Below are 13,861 nucleotides of genomic sequence, written 5' to 3'. Positions count from 1 at the left end.
GGCAGGTCCCTGCACCTCGGCTCTCTTGGACTGAGTTGTGTAACTGCTGGGACCAGACGAGGCCCCAGCGAAAAGGCACTGCATGGATTGCCCCAGCAGTGCCTGGAAACTGTGGTGGTGGGCTTTGCTTCCGGTATGTTGGCTCAGCCCCCCTACTTTACCTACATCCTTATGTTTTTAGCTGATTTCCTTTTGGTACCTTTCTTCCAGACCCCCCTGAAGAAGACTAATGCTCTCATTGCACAGATGGGAATGACCTTCCTAAATGCAGTAAGTGCTCTTCAAACTTCTGAGGGGTGTGTGTGTGTCTGCGTAGTTTGTATCTTAGGTCATCTAAGGCCTCAAATCTGGTAGTAGTTTTATGAAGCCTGTAAGTATGCGTGTGGGTTTTTTACATTCAGTCTTTAACTACTTTAGGCCTCAAAATGAGTATAGCTCAAGGTCATGTTCAGAAGCTGAGAAGGAAAGTTTCACTTCCTAAAAGTACTTTGTTGACTTCCTTAAGCTGTAAAGTAAAACTGAGTAATCTGAGTATTTTTATTACAAACTGAGAAGCATTAGAAGAAGCTGCTTAAAACTTTCGGCTTCTTGCATGCTGAAAACCCACTTCACTCTTTTCATATTCTAGTGTATTTCTATGGCAAAAATAATGGAGTGCATGAACTCCATTGCAGTCAGTATTTTCATGGATACTTACTGCTGTATAAGAACCATGTCCAATCAGGAGAGGGGGATTGAAGGGCATATGCTTCAGAAACCTACAACCAATTTCATGTGCAGTTTTTCACTAGTGAAAATGCTTAGGATGTAATTCTGTGTGTCCAGAAAAAAGCATGCTTTACACTGGTGAACATTTTGATCACCGTATTAGCTGTTACTTCAAAGCTAGAAAGTTTGAGAGAAAAATTGTTTTACAGTGTTAATCTTGTATCTCTTCATCCTGTCTTTCCAGTATGTTCCCAGTGCTCTCTGCTGTCCCAGTCGAGCTAGCATTTTAACAGGAAAATACCCACATAATCATCATGTTGTCAATAACACTCTGGAAGGAAACTGCAGCAGCAAGTTATGGCAGAAGATTCAGGAGCCATATACCTTCCCAGCTCTCCTCAAAACTATGTGTGGCTATCAAACGTTCTTTGCTGGAAAATATTTGAATGAGGTATTTTGTGCTTATTTTTTTACTGTGCTGCAGTTCATTTCCATTTGTCCACCTTTCTGAAACTTCCTGTGGCTTTTATGTTTGTAGCTGAGTGCAGATCCCCAAAACATTTGAAATGGTGGTAGTTGGATGAGCAGTTCTCTTTGCTGAGACAGCATAAATATGATGCAAAGTTCAGATCTTTTAAGTTACCTTGGTTAAATCAGGTCCTGCAGGTGCCTGAACATTTTTAAATGTTAATTTTGTAAGGATGATGGAATCTAAAGACTTTAGTATGTTAAGGTGTGTTGATTTTTAGAGATTATTATTTTAATGACTGGGAGAAATGGATAGGTGATTGGTGTGTGGTATTGAGAACACCATCAAGCCGGCACCAGACCAAGCACAATGTTAGAACATTAAAGAAAAAGTCTGTTCATCTTAAAATTCCTGACTGATATATCACCTTGAATCAGAGGACTTTTTTCTTTTTAGCAGTTATTACGGCATTTTAAATATTAAATGAACTAAGGCAAGTTCACTGGGAGAACAGATATTATCAAAGCTCTTTATAGAGGTTACCCAAAACGTTATTATTGAACACTTCTATGTGTGTCCTTTGGGCTTGGCTTTCTTGGGTTTTTTTCCCCTGTTTTTAACTAAGCTGTGATTTGCAGTAGTTTTTGGTAAGATGTAAATTTCAGTGCTGAAGGCTCTAAGATTGGGTACTGCTTTTGCGTGATGGAATTGTATTTGGAGCTAGATGAGTTGCAGGGTTCTTTACAGCATTATTTTCCTTGCATCCCTTGGTGGAAAATGTTGGTGGTGTAACAGAGTAATGGAACATGAATTTTCATAGCCAGGCACAAATTTGTTTCTCCTGGTGTTACTGAGGCACTGAGGGGAAAGGAAACTTCTCTGGCTTCCTCTGAACATCTCTTGACTGCATGGTCTCCTGTCCCTGCGGTTAGGCAAGCTGTGTAGATGGGAGAGGGCAGCCCTGAGGGCAACCCATTGTGTTGCCCTGAGGCACCCTCTGTCTTGAGTTTGGCACTGATGCAGCAGCTACTTTCCCTTTTTTGGTGGTTTAAAGGCTAGTCGTTGCAGATTATTTGGCACTTAGGTGACAAGAGGCTTAAAGTTCCTACCTCCCTTTGGGGGAGGATGATAAAGCTGTCGATCTATGCAAAATGTTCTTTAGTATCTTGTGAATTGTTATCACAAAGCCTCAGCGACTCTTGTCCCATGTGTGTTTTGATCACCTCTCATTGCCTGATGATGTACCCCAGGATTTCTGCATATTTTCATGTGCAGAGTAGAACGGGAAATAAAATCTAAATTTTATTGGTGAATACCAAGCTTTCAGTTACTGTCTCTATAGTTATTTAACCCTAGTTTCTTTAACAGGCTATGTGTTTTTATATGCATATATATTTTGGGTTTTTTTCATTCTGAAACTGAATTTGGCGTAATGCACTTTCTGACTAGTGTTGAATAAAGCACATGAATATGAAACATAATTTCTAGCTTTTATTCATTGTAATTGAAACTGTGAGTCATGGTCTTTTTCTTTTCAGTACGGAGCAGAGGATGCAGGGGGAGTAGGTCACGTCCCTCCTGGGTGGAGTTTTTGGTATGCTTTGGTATGTGACTATTCTGTTGTTTAATATACCTAATTTTGGTTGCTTTGTAATCCAACTCATGTTCGAGCTTTGCTGGTGATAAGAGAGCAGGCAAAGAGCATCTAAAAATTTCATGCAAATTTTCTTCCCTTTTTTCCTCTATTGTGTATTGCATCCTTGGCTTTCACAAACGCTATTCCTGCTAAGGTGCCTGGGGGAAATCCTGGCTTGTAAAGCCACAGCACTGTAAGGTAGCACTAAAATAAGTTTTGTTGTTGGAAACCAGCTCTGAGAATTCTTGTGGTATCCTTATGACAAGTGCTTATAACCTATTTGACAAACGCTTGCTAGCAGGTCATTTTGATTATTTCAAGTAATCAATGTGCATGTTACTTTGTATAAATATGCCCATTGCTTTTCTTTTCCACAGGAGAAGAATTCAAAGTACTACAACTATACTCTTTCAGTAAATGGTAAAGCACGAAGGCATGGTGAGAACTACAGTGTGGATTACCTGACAGATGTACTGGTAAGAAACTTGCAACATGTGTGTTACAGAAGCTGCTTATGACCAGATAATGCCTTATGCTGGGGGCTCAGGGAAGGGTGGGATGATAATTTGTTAGGCTGTATTAGTTCATAAATACATGGTTGTGCTGTTGTGATCATGGGTGGATGTTAATCAGCAGAGCAAGATTCTGGGTATATATAGAAATGACAGGTTTGTGTGTATGAGCTGTGGAGAGGAAAGGGATTCCAGCTGTCCATCTGCAAGCCAGTAGCCTCATTGAGCTGTTACTACTGACTGCGGTGGTGCATGGGGAATGGGATGCATGTAGGCAATGACTTAAACTACTTCACTGAAGGACATGTCTCATTATAATACATTCTGTAACAGATAAACTGGGCCAAGCTTTCAGTGTGAAGTTTAAGCATGTAAAAATAGGGTTACAGCATGGTTTTTTGTTAGTGTGATGTGTTAGTATCTTCTAAGCTCTAACTACATCAAGCTGATATCTTGGAGATATCAAAGGCTAATCAGTCCTCTGTGGTGTGAGAGGGCAGTATATGTACTGTGCAAAATGTGTAGCTGCCCAGGGAGTGTTTATTCTCTTTACTCTCTTAAGGTAAAGAGAGATAACAAAGATATCAAATACTTAAAGGAAAGATTGGAAGAGTTATTTTAGCTCTCTTGAGGCCCTGTTTAGTGAGTACTATTAGCTTGGAGATTTGGGGTACAGAAGTGGGGAGGGGGAGTGTTCCCCCCACCTGCCAAGCTGCCATCTTAGTTCAACATGCTGTTACAGTGTAGGAGCTGGTAGTGCTGGGAGCTCACATGCAGCACTTGGGAAAAGTCCTTTCTGAGAAATCTCATGCAGTCAGTTTGTAGTCTTCCATTGAGACCCTAATGAGTTTCACTGCACTGGGCTCTTGAACAGAGACAGCTGCTTACTGGGAACAGAACTGATGGATGTTTCTCAGGGTACTGAACAGCTGTCTGATTAAATTTAGATTTACACTGTCTAAAGCTAGATTGGAATTGATAAGCCAGAAGTGAGGCTATCCTATTACTGGCATTGCACTAGGTGCTTGTGATCCTTCAGCAGCTCATAAGCATTTTGACTAACAGGTCATTGCTGCATAAACCTCTTACTTGTGGTGTGTTAACTATTGATACAGCAGTATATTATGATTTTCAGTGTGTTCCATTCTACTTTTTGCCTGTAGCTACCAAATATGCATTCAGCATTTCAGAGCTCATGTTTGCATGAGTGGTGCAAAGGAGTTAATTGCTTATGCAGAGTTCCTGGGTTGCTTGATGTCATGCACAAGCTTTCTTGTCCTGACACATCTCGGTACTTAAGTCTGGTATTAAGAATCTGAGCATCTGGATCTGTCTCCAGCAGCCCTGACATGTTGTAGTTTAAGCTTCTATCAAAATCTAAGTTGACTATCTCTAGGACTTTACCTATGTTATACTGGTTTCTGAACCAGATTTTCAAACTTCACACAGTTCTTATTCTCCGTTAACTCTGTTGTCATGTAACTGAAGTCCTGCCCTACTTGCTTAGATGTTTGAGTTAGGAGGAAGGAAGAGGAGGGAATTGTTAGTGTATTGTTTCTTCTAGAGAAAGAAAAGGATATCCAGAATGGGGTGTACTGATTGGGCAGGAAAGGAAAATGTTGCAAGATTTGAACAGTAAAGAGCTCACCTGTGAGTAATACCTTTGAAGCTTTAATTTCAAAGGCTGACCAAGGGAAGGCCAGTATGAAACTCTCCATCTGTGGATTGTCAGCAGAACTCACTTGCTACTTGAAAGCGTGTAGGCTGAAACGAAAATGAAAGTGCAGTGAGGTGCTGTGAGTGAGTGGAGTTTGGTACTGTCCTTCCTGAGAGCTTCTGGCTTCAGCAGAAATGTGGCACCCATTATAGATAGGAAGCTTGCTACAGAATGAGTGTACACTATAAACAGTGGGGCTGGAGGTTTTGGGGGTTTTGGTTGTTTTTGGTTTGGTTTTTTTTTCAGAACTATTGCTATTTCTGAAGACAAATGAAACTGCTAAACCGGGATCTGTCAGGCAGGAGATGGCATGTGAGAGACTCGGACTATGCTAAAGAGAGCTCCAGTTCTACTTGATGAAAGCCAAGTTTAGGTGGATTTTGTTGATAGTTGGAATAGGCACAAACTCTTGATAAGCTTTTCAGGTTTGAAGTAGAAAGCTGTTCAGAGATGTGGGATGAATGATTTGCTTCATGTGAACACTTGGGATTTTTTTTATCACAAGATGCTGTTCTGGACACTTGGAGATGAGCAAGCAATAAGTTGCTGAAATAGTTTAAATGTTCCCAGTACTACCAAACTCTAGGTTATGAATGTCTGGTACTTTATACTTGCTGTTTTCTTTTGGAGGTCTGACTTTTCTTCTCCAACAAAACTGTTCACAGGCCAACATGTCATTAGATTTCTTGGAGTATAAATCAAATTTCGAGCCTTTCTTTATGATGATCTCAACCCCAGCACCGCACTCGCCTTGGACAGCTGCTCCACAGTATACAAAGAGCTTTCAGAATGTCAGTGCACCAAGAAATAGCAATTTTAATATTCATGGGAAGGTAAGCTAGAATCTGCATAGGTTATTCTACTTACTTGTGACAGCAGAGACTTGCGTGCTAAGCCTGTTCAGGCTAATACTGTGACTGCTGGTTGTTTGGTTATGTTAATCAGCCTGTCAGGGTAAGATATGTTTATTGTGACTGAGGTATCTGCATACCAATATCTTGTAAATTAAAAAAATGTATTGTCAAAAATAAGGCAGTACAATGGAGTTATGGTTGATAAATGGAAAAGAGTTAATTCCTTGTCCAATTTCCAGGCTGTTCTGATGCTCTTAGAATGTTCTTTCATTGCTTTTGGTATGTTCAGGAGTACACATAGGTAGCATTGCTACACAAAGACTCAGGTGTGAGGCCTGTATTCCTACATACATCTGCTGTGTGGATGGGTAGTCTGTTACTTGAGCTTATGGCAGTGCTGCCCCTGGGTGACAAGCATATCGGACTAACCAGAGGACTCCATGAAATCATAAGCCACACGGTCGTGAGCCAGGTCACTAAGGACTTTGCGAACTTGCCTTAAATTTGCTGAAATGATCTGTAAGCAGAATTGCTGAGCCTAATGTTACAAATTCATAGACATCCTTGTGACAGGGCAGTCCCTTCCGCTGCCAGTGAACTCAGCCAAATATGATTTAGCTCAAACTAATCCTCTACGACTTACTCTGCCAATAAGTGAAAGCACAAACAGTTAATCTGGTGAGATATTGTACTTCTGTGCATTTGATTCAGTTTGTTTAAAATACAGAACTCGGTGTTCAACTGATTTGCTCTTAACCTTAAGACTAAGACATAACATTGCCTGAATGCCTATCTGGTGCCTAGTGATACCTCTTTTAAGGTCACTGTGCCTCATGTAGTGTAGGGTGAAACTTGTTTGTAGCTGAGGATTGTAGATTGCAAAATGACCACGTGCTTATCAGTGTGATATGAAAACATGAGAGATGGGAGGAAAGGGCTGCAGGCAGTAACAAATACTTTAGCCCAACCTGTTATGTTTCAAACTCGGGAGTGAGGATCAGACTTTTTTCCTCCATAAAAAGCTCCCTAACTTTGTCGTAGCCTCCATTACTGTAATAGGTGAATGCTTTTAAAGTAGTGAGCCAGAAATAACGACTAGCTGCAAAGTCAGCAGCCAGCCAAAAAATAGTGTGGAGCTGCCTTGTGCGGAGCAAAATCTCTGCGTGTGCCTATATAATACAAAGCAAGATGACAGACTTAGTATTTGGAAGTCAATGCCTGTATCCACAGTTTTACTGGGTTTCACAACAGGAACAGACTAGCCACTACCCTTCTTCCAAGACACAATAGCTAGAATCATTAACAGTGTGTTTCTGTAATTGACAGTGTTGTGGTCTTGAAGCCTAACTCTTCTTTGAGCTTCACTGTTCTCTAGGGCAAGCACAATCCCTGCAATAGCAGTAGACAAGTAAATAGGCTCAGACCCTCAAGTCATAGATGTTGTAATGCTGGCTTGAGAGTCTTGCATTGTACAGTCTTGATTCCCAAGTGAATGTTGCCTAGCTTCCTTACACAGTATGTGACCAAGGGGTACTAAAAGAAGCCATCTAGGCAGAATTTGCATGAAAAACAGGAGCTAAGCTGTTGTCAGTCTGTCCAGTGATTCACGCTTTAACTTCTGCTTAGGATCCTCAGCTGTGAACTACATCAAGCAATGAGTTGCTGTCTGGTTTCCCAGGCAGGACTACTGGTAGCCCAGATGAGTGGCTTATCTAACGTGTTCTGAGACAGAAACTGATTAAGATGGGTGTTGGGGATTTCTCCTGCATGCACTATTTTTCCTGCAGAATTGGAGCACAGCTGTGTTCAGATTCTGCTGGCAAGACATGGCATGCTGTCTCAAGATCTCCTAAAACTTCTTTCGGAATGGGGTGTAGGGAGGTAGCAGCTTTGTGTATAACTGGTGAAAGAGATGTAACAGGGACTGACGGGGAAGCAGATCTGCAGACTGTGTCAGCATGAAGTTTACTGAAATCCACAGTGGTGTCTAGGTTCTGTGTGAAGTTTCTGGAACTTCAGAGAAAGCTAGGAAGAACAAAATACTCCAGGAAAGAGGAGGATTCTACCATACTAGATGACTTACGTGCCTGATAGGAGGGTCTCTCCTAAGCGCACCTCTTCTGAAAGGTGGCTGGTGCACAGGTGGTATTGCCAGCCTCTTTGTTCTCTAAAGAACTTCCGTTTTGCTGGGGATGGGGTTTGTGATGTCTTTCCTTTTTCCTCTCTCAAACAACACACTAGATGTTTGGTCTTGATTATGCTGCGTTTTCTTGCTGAGATAGACTTAGTAGAGACTTAGTGTCTCTCCAGAGAATCTTTAAAACTACTGTGAGATCTGAATCCAAGCAAATTAAAATGAACTCAACACGGTATTAAGCCTCCGTGCCAAAACTCTCCTTCAGTCGGCAAGAACAGAAAACAGGGAAGTGAAAAAACTGCAGGTGACATGAGTCACTTCATTGTGCGTCCCTAAGGCTGAGCCTGTTCAGAGTCATTTGCTTGTGACAGGAGGGAAACAGCATAAGGAGAGGTTCTGCGGGGAGGAGTGACCAACTAAATATAGGCTCAGGCTGAGGGTGGTGAGTGGGTCATCTCCGATCTAGTAAATGAAAAAATTAGTCTTACAATGCTGCTTAATCACTCATTTGGATATTTTCATCAGACCTGTCTTGGGCTATGAGACCTTTATCTTTGGGTGACCCTTCCCGAGCTCCTTTCCCAAATATCTCCTTGATCTGTTTTGACAAGATCTACAGCTTTTTTCTTCTCACTAGTGCCTGAGCGTAGTGGAGCTGTAATATATTCTTCTCTTGCACCTTAGATTTTTAGATGAACCAAGAGGGTCAGTTTGATAGCATTGCCTGGCTATTTAACACGCATCACATGGATGTTTTCCACTAAACATTTCTGCTGCAGTTGGCCTAGGAAAGGTTTAAAAGTTGGTACTTCTCTCCTGTGCTGATGTTTGTCTGTCTTTTTATTTCTGCAGAACAAGCACTGGTTAATCCGACAAGCAAAGACTCCAATGACCAACTCTTCAATACAGTTTCTTGATGATGCTTATAGAAAGAGGTAAGAATTTTTTGTTGCTTAAGATTTCTGCTCAGAACTTCTATTGTCTTTTAAAAAAGAAAAGGTGCTTTGTTGTGTTGGTTTTTTTTTTATCAGGTTTTACTAAGCCTGACCATAGATGTCAAATTGCCTGTAGTAGTTTTCTGGCATCTGTCTTGGCAGACTTGACTTTCTGCTTACTTTTTGCAAAGAAACTTGTCATTGACTTAAGAAATATTTTGCTCCCAAATTCTGCCATCATTTATCATTAAAAAGACCAATCATGTTCAGTGCCCCTAATGCTTCTCTTTCAGTGGACAGCAGGTTTTCATAAAAATGCCCTTACCTTCTACTTCACTTGGATTCCAGAGTCTTACATAATGTACATCAAATGTGATTGATTTATCTGCCAGCTAATCTGATTTATTCACCTTGGTTCAGTCTGTGGTCTTTTTACGTGAGAACACCTGACTGGCCAGGGCAGGAGCTTGGTTCCTTTTTATAAAAGGGGATGTGGGGAATAGTGTGAAGATACAGCTTGTTCCCTCTTTTAAGAGAAAGGAAGGGTATTTGTTTACACTGCAGGTTTATTTTCTTTAAAACTCTGAAACAGACATTAACTTAACTTGAAGTTTAAGCTCCATTCTGAGCTGTTACCAGGCATTTCCTTGTCACTTCGGAGATGGAAAACCAAGATTTTCAGGCTCTTGCCTTATGAAACATGAAGATAAAATTATGCAACAAAATCCTAAAGTAAGCCTGGAGACAACAGGATCCAAGAATGAGTAACTAATTCAGCATAATACTAGTCTGTGGAGGCTTGTTACTGTTTTACCAGAAGCAGTCATTTGTCTCAACAGCAATCCCCATGACAAAGGAAAGAACTTGTACCTGTTCAAGGCTTTAGATACACTGCAATAATGGACCCTGATAGTCTATGAGCAATACAAAATAGCAGATGTAGTTTTCAAGCAGAAAAGATTCTGTATAGACAATTAAATTCACAGCAGTCTTGGGTTTTAGTATTAAAAACTACATAAAAAGAAATAACAAGTGACCTTGCAGGAGATAACTCTTGACTCTTTGTTACCATGTTGCTTCAAAGTTGGTCTTGACTGTCTCCAGATAAGAAGTAATCAGTATTTTGGTGTCAGTCTCAGACACTACAGAATAAAATCCACAAGAACTGAAGACAAGAACTGAAGAAACACAAGAACAAGAAGATGTCTGTTTCTATCTTAACTTGCAGTCTCAAAAGTACAGTGTAGTAATCTCTGAAGTTTGTTTTTGGAATTTGCAAGCAAAATGATCCACTTGGAGTGCATACACTGCTGATTTGAAACAGAATACAAATGCCCTGCCTTGCAGCCAGAATTATTCTGATTTTTTTTTTTTCTATGCTTTAACTTGAATAACTTTGTTTCTGTACAGGTGGCAAACTCTGCTGTCAGTAGATGACCTGGTAGAGAAGCTAGTGAAGAAACTGGAACTGAATGGAGAATTAGACAACACATACATCTTTTACACATCAGACAATGGCTTCCACACTGGTAACATTCTCACTGATTACTAAACATTTACAGAAGATGCAGGAACTGCACAACACTTCACCCTCAGGACCACCCCAGAAAAGTGGGAACAGCAGCTATGGAAAACTGTAGACATGAGAAGTACTGATCCGAGTTGCAAAACAATTTGGAGCTGCAGTGTGGGGCGTTTGGGGATTTTGTTGTTTGGTTGTGGTTTTTATCATTAATCACTGCCACTGCATCCTGGTATACATGAAATTAGGACAGAAACGGAGGAAGGGTCCCTGTGTTCTTTAGAAAGAGTTGCCACAATAGAGTTAACCAATAGAAATGAAGTCTACCATGCTGTAGAACTAAAAATGCAGAATCTAAGCTGTTAAACTTGAAGATACTGTTTATACTTTGAAGTTGCCTGTTCTTGTCCTCCACTTTTAGTGTAGTTCACATTAAGAACCTCTTCTGACTTTGTAAAAGAAAAAAACAAAACCACACTTGGCTGTTGGAAATTATGTAACACAAGACTCTTAAAACATAAAATCAGAAGCCATTTAACCTTTTCCATTTTCTATTGTATAGGCCAGTTTTCTTTGCCAATAGACAAACGGCAGCTGTATGAGTTTGATATCAAAGTGCCATTGCTAGTTCGAGGACCAGGGATAAAACCAAATCAGACAAACAAGGTAAGAAAGAAGTTAATACTGTTTCACAGTTCTCAACTTTAGGTCATAATTTATCTTCCTGCATATATATGTATCAGTGAAATTAAATCACTGCAAAGACCTCATTCTAAAAAGCTGTGTGCTATTGCTTCAATCAGTAAATTTAATTGCAGGCTACAAAAGTAAGCAAAGTGTGAAGCTCACTTTCCACAGACCCTGCCACAGCTTTTAAATGTTACAGGGTCCGTTAGCCTATAAAGAAAAAATTAAGTACTGTTTAGGTGTACCTAAAATTACAAGTACTTCACATACAGAAGTCTCATTGTTATATCTGTTGGGTTCTGGGCTTCTGAAGTAAGTTTTTCTCACCTTGCAGATGCTTGTTGCAAATATTGATTTGGGTCCCACTATTCTGGACATCGCGGGGTATGACTTGAATAAGACCCAGATGGATGGGATGTCACTGCTGCCACTGCTGGTAAGTAGAGAGACAGGGATAGTAACCAGCTGTTCTTGCAGGGGTTATTCTTTAAAGCAAATACTACTTCCTTCAATAGACTCAAACCCAGATTCTTCCCTCAATGTCACTTTCACGTGGGGTGTCCATAACTTAGTGAAAAAAGTAGGTATCCGTTTGAAATGCAGATGTGTTTTCATAAGCCCTACAATTTTGTGGTCACTCTGCAAGAGAAAGCTGTGTCATCCTTTGGCTACTCCTGCCGTTTGTAAGGATTCCTGTTTTGAAGGCTGATGTTGTTTTCACCTTGCACCTTCCCTCCCTTTTTCCTTAGGATTTCGCAGCATAGACACAGGAGAAGAGCAGACTGTTCTTACTGAAATCTTTGGTTTGCCTCAATTTTTGGTAGAACTAGTGTTTCCCCCTAAACTCTGGAAAAATGCACATGGCTTTACAAAGTAAACTTGACCTTTCCAATAGGTGAGCAGAAGCCTACTTAAATAAAGCTGCTTGCAGTTGATCTGTTTAGTTTTAATTAAATTCATTCTATAAATTGAAGGCGGCTTACTTGGAAATGAAGGATCATCCAGATTTAAAACAGTGCTTTGCTTTTAAAACCGTGTATCCAAACCTTAAGCTGTTCTTTAGACAGAAGCAGGTAAAAGGCATCTAGTTTAAACTGATGGAATCAAAACTGTGAAACTCATTGTTTTGCTGTATATGCCCCTGATGGTGCTCTATACTAACTTTAAACTTCCCTCTCCCTCTGTCTTTAAAATGCAGTTCAAAATAGAGCAGCTTAAAACTTAGTTGCTTCTTAAAGCTGTTTATCTTTTCTTATGCCAAGGATATCTTTTTCCATCTGTTGTGATAGTGTGATATAAACCAAGCAGCCTTGCTACAAGGGTCTTGTCTGTAATGTAATTGTATCTGACCCTGTGGCTCCTATTTGATCTTACTACAGGATTTTATGTAAATTGCAGATAGTGCTTCAACCCCTCACAAGAAGGTCTGTTAATATTTTTGGAGTTGGATCCTTGTTTTCCTGTTACACAAGACCTTGTAACCTAAGGCTAAATATTATTTTAAGACCGTCTAGGAATCATGAAACTGCCTTGTAAGGAGTGGGCATGGAGCATTCCTTGTGTTTCACAGTGCAGTGGATACTAAGTGATGTTACTCTCTTGTCCTAGAGAGGAGACAAAAATGAGACATGGAGATCAGACTTCTTGGTGGAGTACCAGGGAGAAGGGTACAATGGCAGCGATCCTACCTGTCCTGGCCTAGGACCTGGAGTCACAGTAAGCAAGACAAGATCTGTTAATGTTAGAAAATAGCTGCTGGATTCAACCTGTTTGCTGTATGGGCTAACCTGGTTCTATCACTAAGCTCCTAGTGTCTTGGTTAGTAGGAGCTAGCTCTGTAGGTTCTGCCAGCATTTAGGAATCAGAGGGAGACATGCAGCCTTGTGGAACTGATGTGTCCATGTGACTCTGCAGAACACAGCCACCCTTTCCTTCGGAATCTGTAGGGCCTCAGGGCTGGAGGTGCGGGCTTGGCAAGGTGGGTAGTAGCAAGACCATGATTTTTCTAAACTTCCAGTGACCTTGCTGCACAGTTGTTGTCTGTGGCTGTTATTTGTAAGTCATAGCTACTTCCTGAATCAAAGAGGGTTTGCTTTAAGTAAAGCATCCCACTGGTGTGGCCTTTACTTGTGTATGTTGGGATGTTCTCAATGTATACATGTTAGCTTTCCAGACAAAACACACTTAACTGTAGTAAGCTTAATAATTCTCTAATTTAGAAGAGCTGAGATTTTACTTAAAATCCTCAGGGGAGACTGCATGTATTAGACTAAGACCCTGGTGTTCATCAGCTAACTGCAGTTGGCTTGAGCTGGTGCAGGCTCTAGGAAGACGACTGCTAGTTCATCTTTTTTCCTGCTCTGAAGTTTTTGTTCACTGCTCACTTCACAGCACTGCTTCCCTGACTGTGTGTGTGAAGATTCCTATAACAACACATACGCTTGTGTAAGGACACTGTCAACCTCCTGGGACCTGCAGTACTGTGAGTTTGATGACCGGGAGGTGAGTCTCTGTCTGACTCCCAGATGTCAACTGTTCACAGCTGCGAGCGACTGCACTCTTATCTGCTCTCAAGGCTTCCATAAAGTACTTTGAAAAGCAGACTAGTGTTGCTTGCAGGATAAACCGTGAAGTATTTATCTACTGGGGAGAATGCTTGACCCGAACTCTGGTGGGTTTAGGGA

At 40.8% G+C, this 13,861-nt stretch overlaps 1 protein-coding gene across 1 annotated transcript in view; it reads left to right on the top strand.

The window, feature by feature from the left end:
* Window positions 1-135: 135 nt before the first annotated feature.
* Window positions 136-13,861, top strand: part of GNS (glucosamine (N-acetyl)-6-sulfatase) — a 16,999-nt gene continuing 3,273 nt past the window's right edge. Inside the window, exons 1-11 of the mRNA XM_010012222.1 lie at window positions 136-270; window positions 953-1,159; window positions 2,716-2,781; window positions 3,191-3,289; window positions 5,708-5,875; window positions 8,886-8,968; window positions 10,379-10,497; window positions 11,053-11,156; window positions 11,512-11,613; window positions 12,786-12,893; window positions 13,569-13,679. Of these exons, the coding sequence (XP_010010524.1) occupies window positions 136-270; window positions 953-1,159; window positions 2,716-2,781; window positions 3,191-3,289; window positions 5,708-5,875; window positions 8,886-8,968; window positions 10,379-10,497; window positions 11,053-11,156; window positions 11,512-11,613; window positions 12,786-12,893; window positions 13,569-13,679 (1,302 nt within the window). The remainder of the gene's footprint in view (window positions 271-952; window positions 1,160-2,715; window positions 2,782-3,190; window positions 3,290-5,707; window positions 5,876-8,885; window positions 8,969-10,378; window positions 10,498-11,052; window positions 11,157-11,511; window positions 11,614-12,785; window positions 12,894-13,568; window positions 13,680-13,861) is intronic.

The sequence above is a fragment of the Nestor notabilis genome, unplaced genomic scaffold, assembly GCF_000696875.1.
Source record: "Nestor notabilis isolate BGI_N333 unplaced genomic scaffold, ASM69687v1 scaffold21063, whole genome shotgun sequence".
In the NCBI taxonomy this organism is placed as follows: domain Eukaryota; kingdom Metazoa; phylum Chordata; class Aves; order Psittaciformes; family Psittacidae; genus Nestor; species Nestor notabilis.
This window is presented reverse-complemented; position numbering and strand designations above follow the sequence as displayed.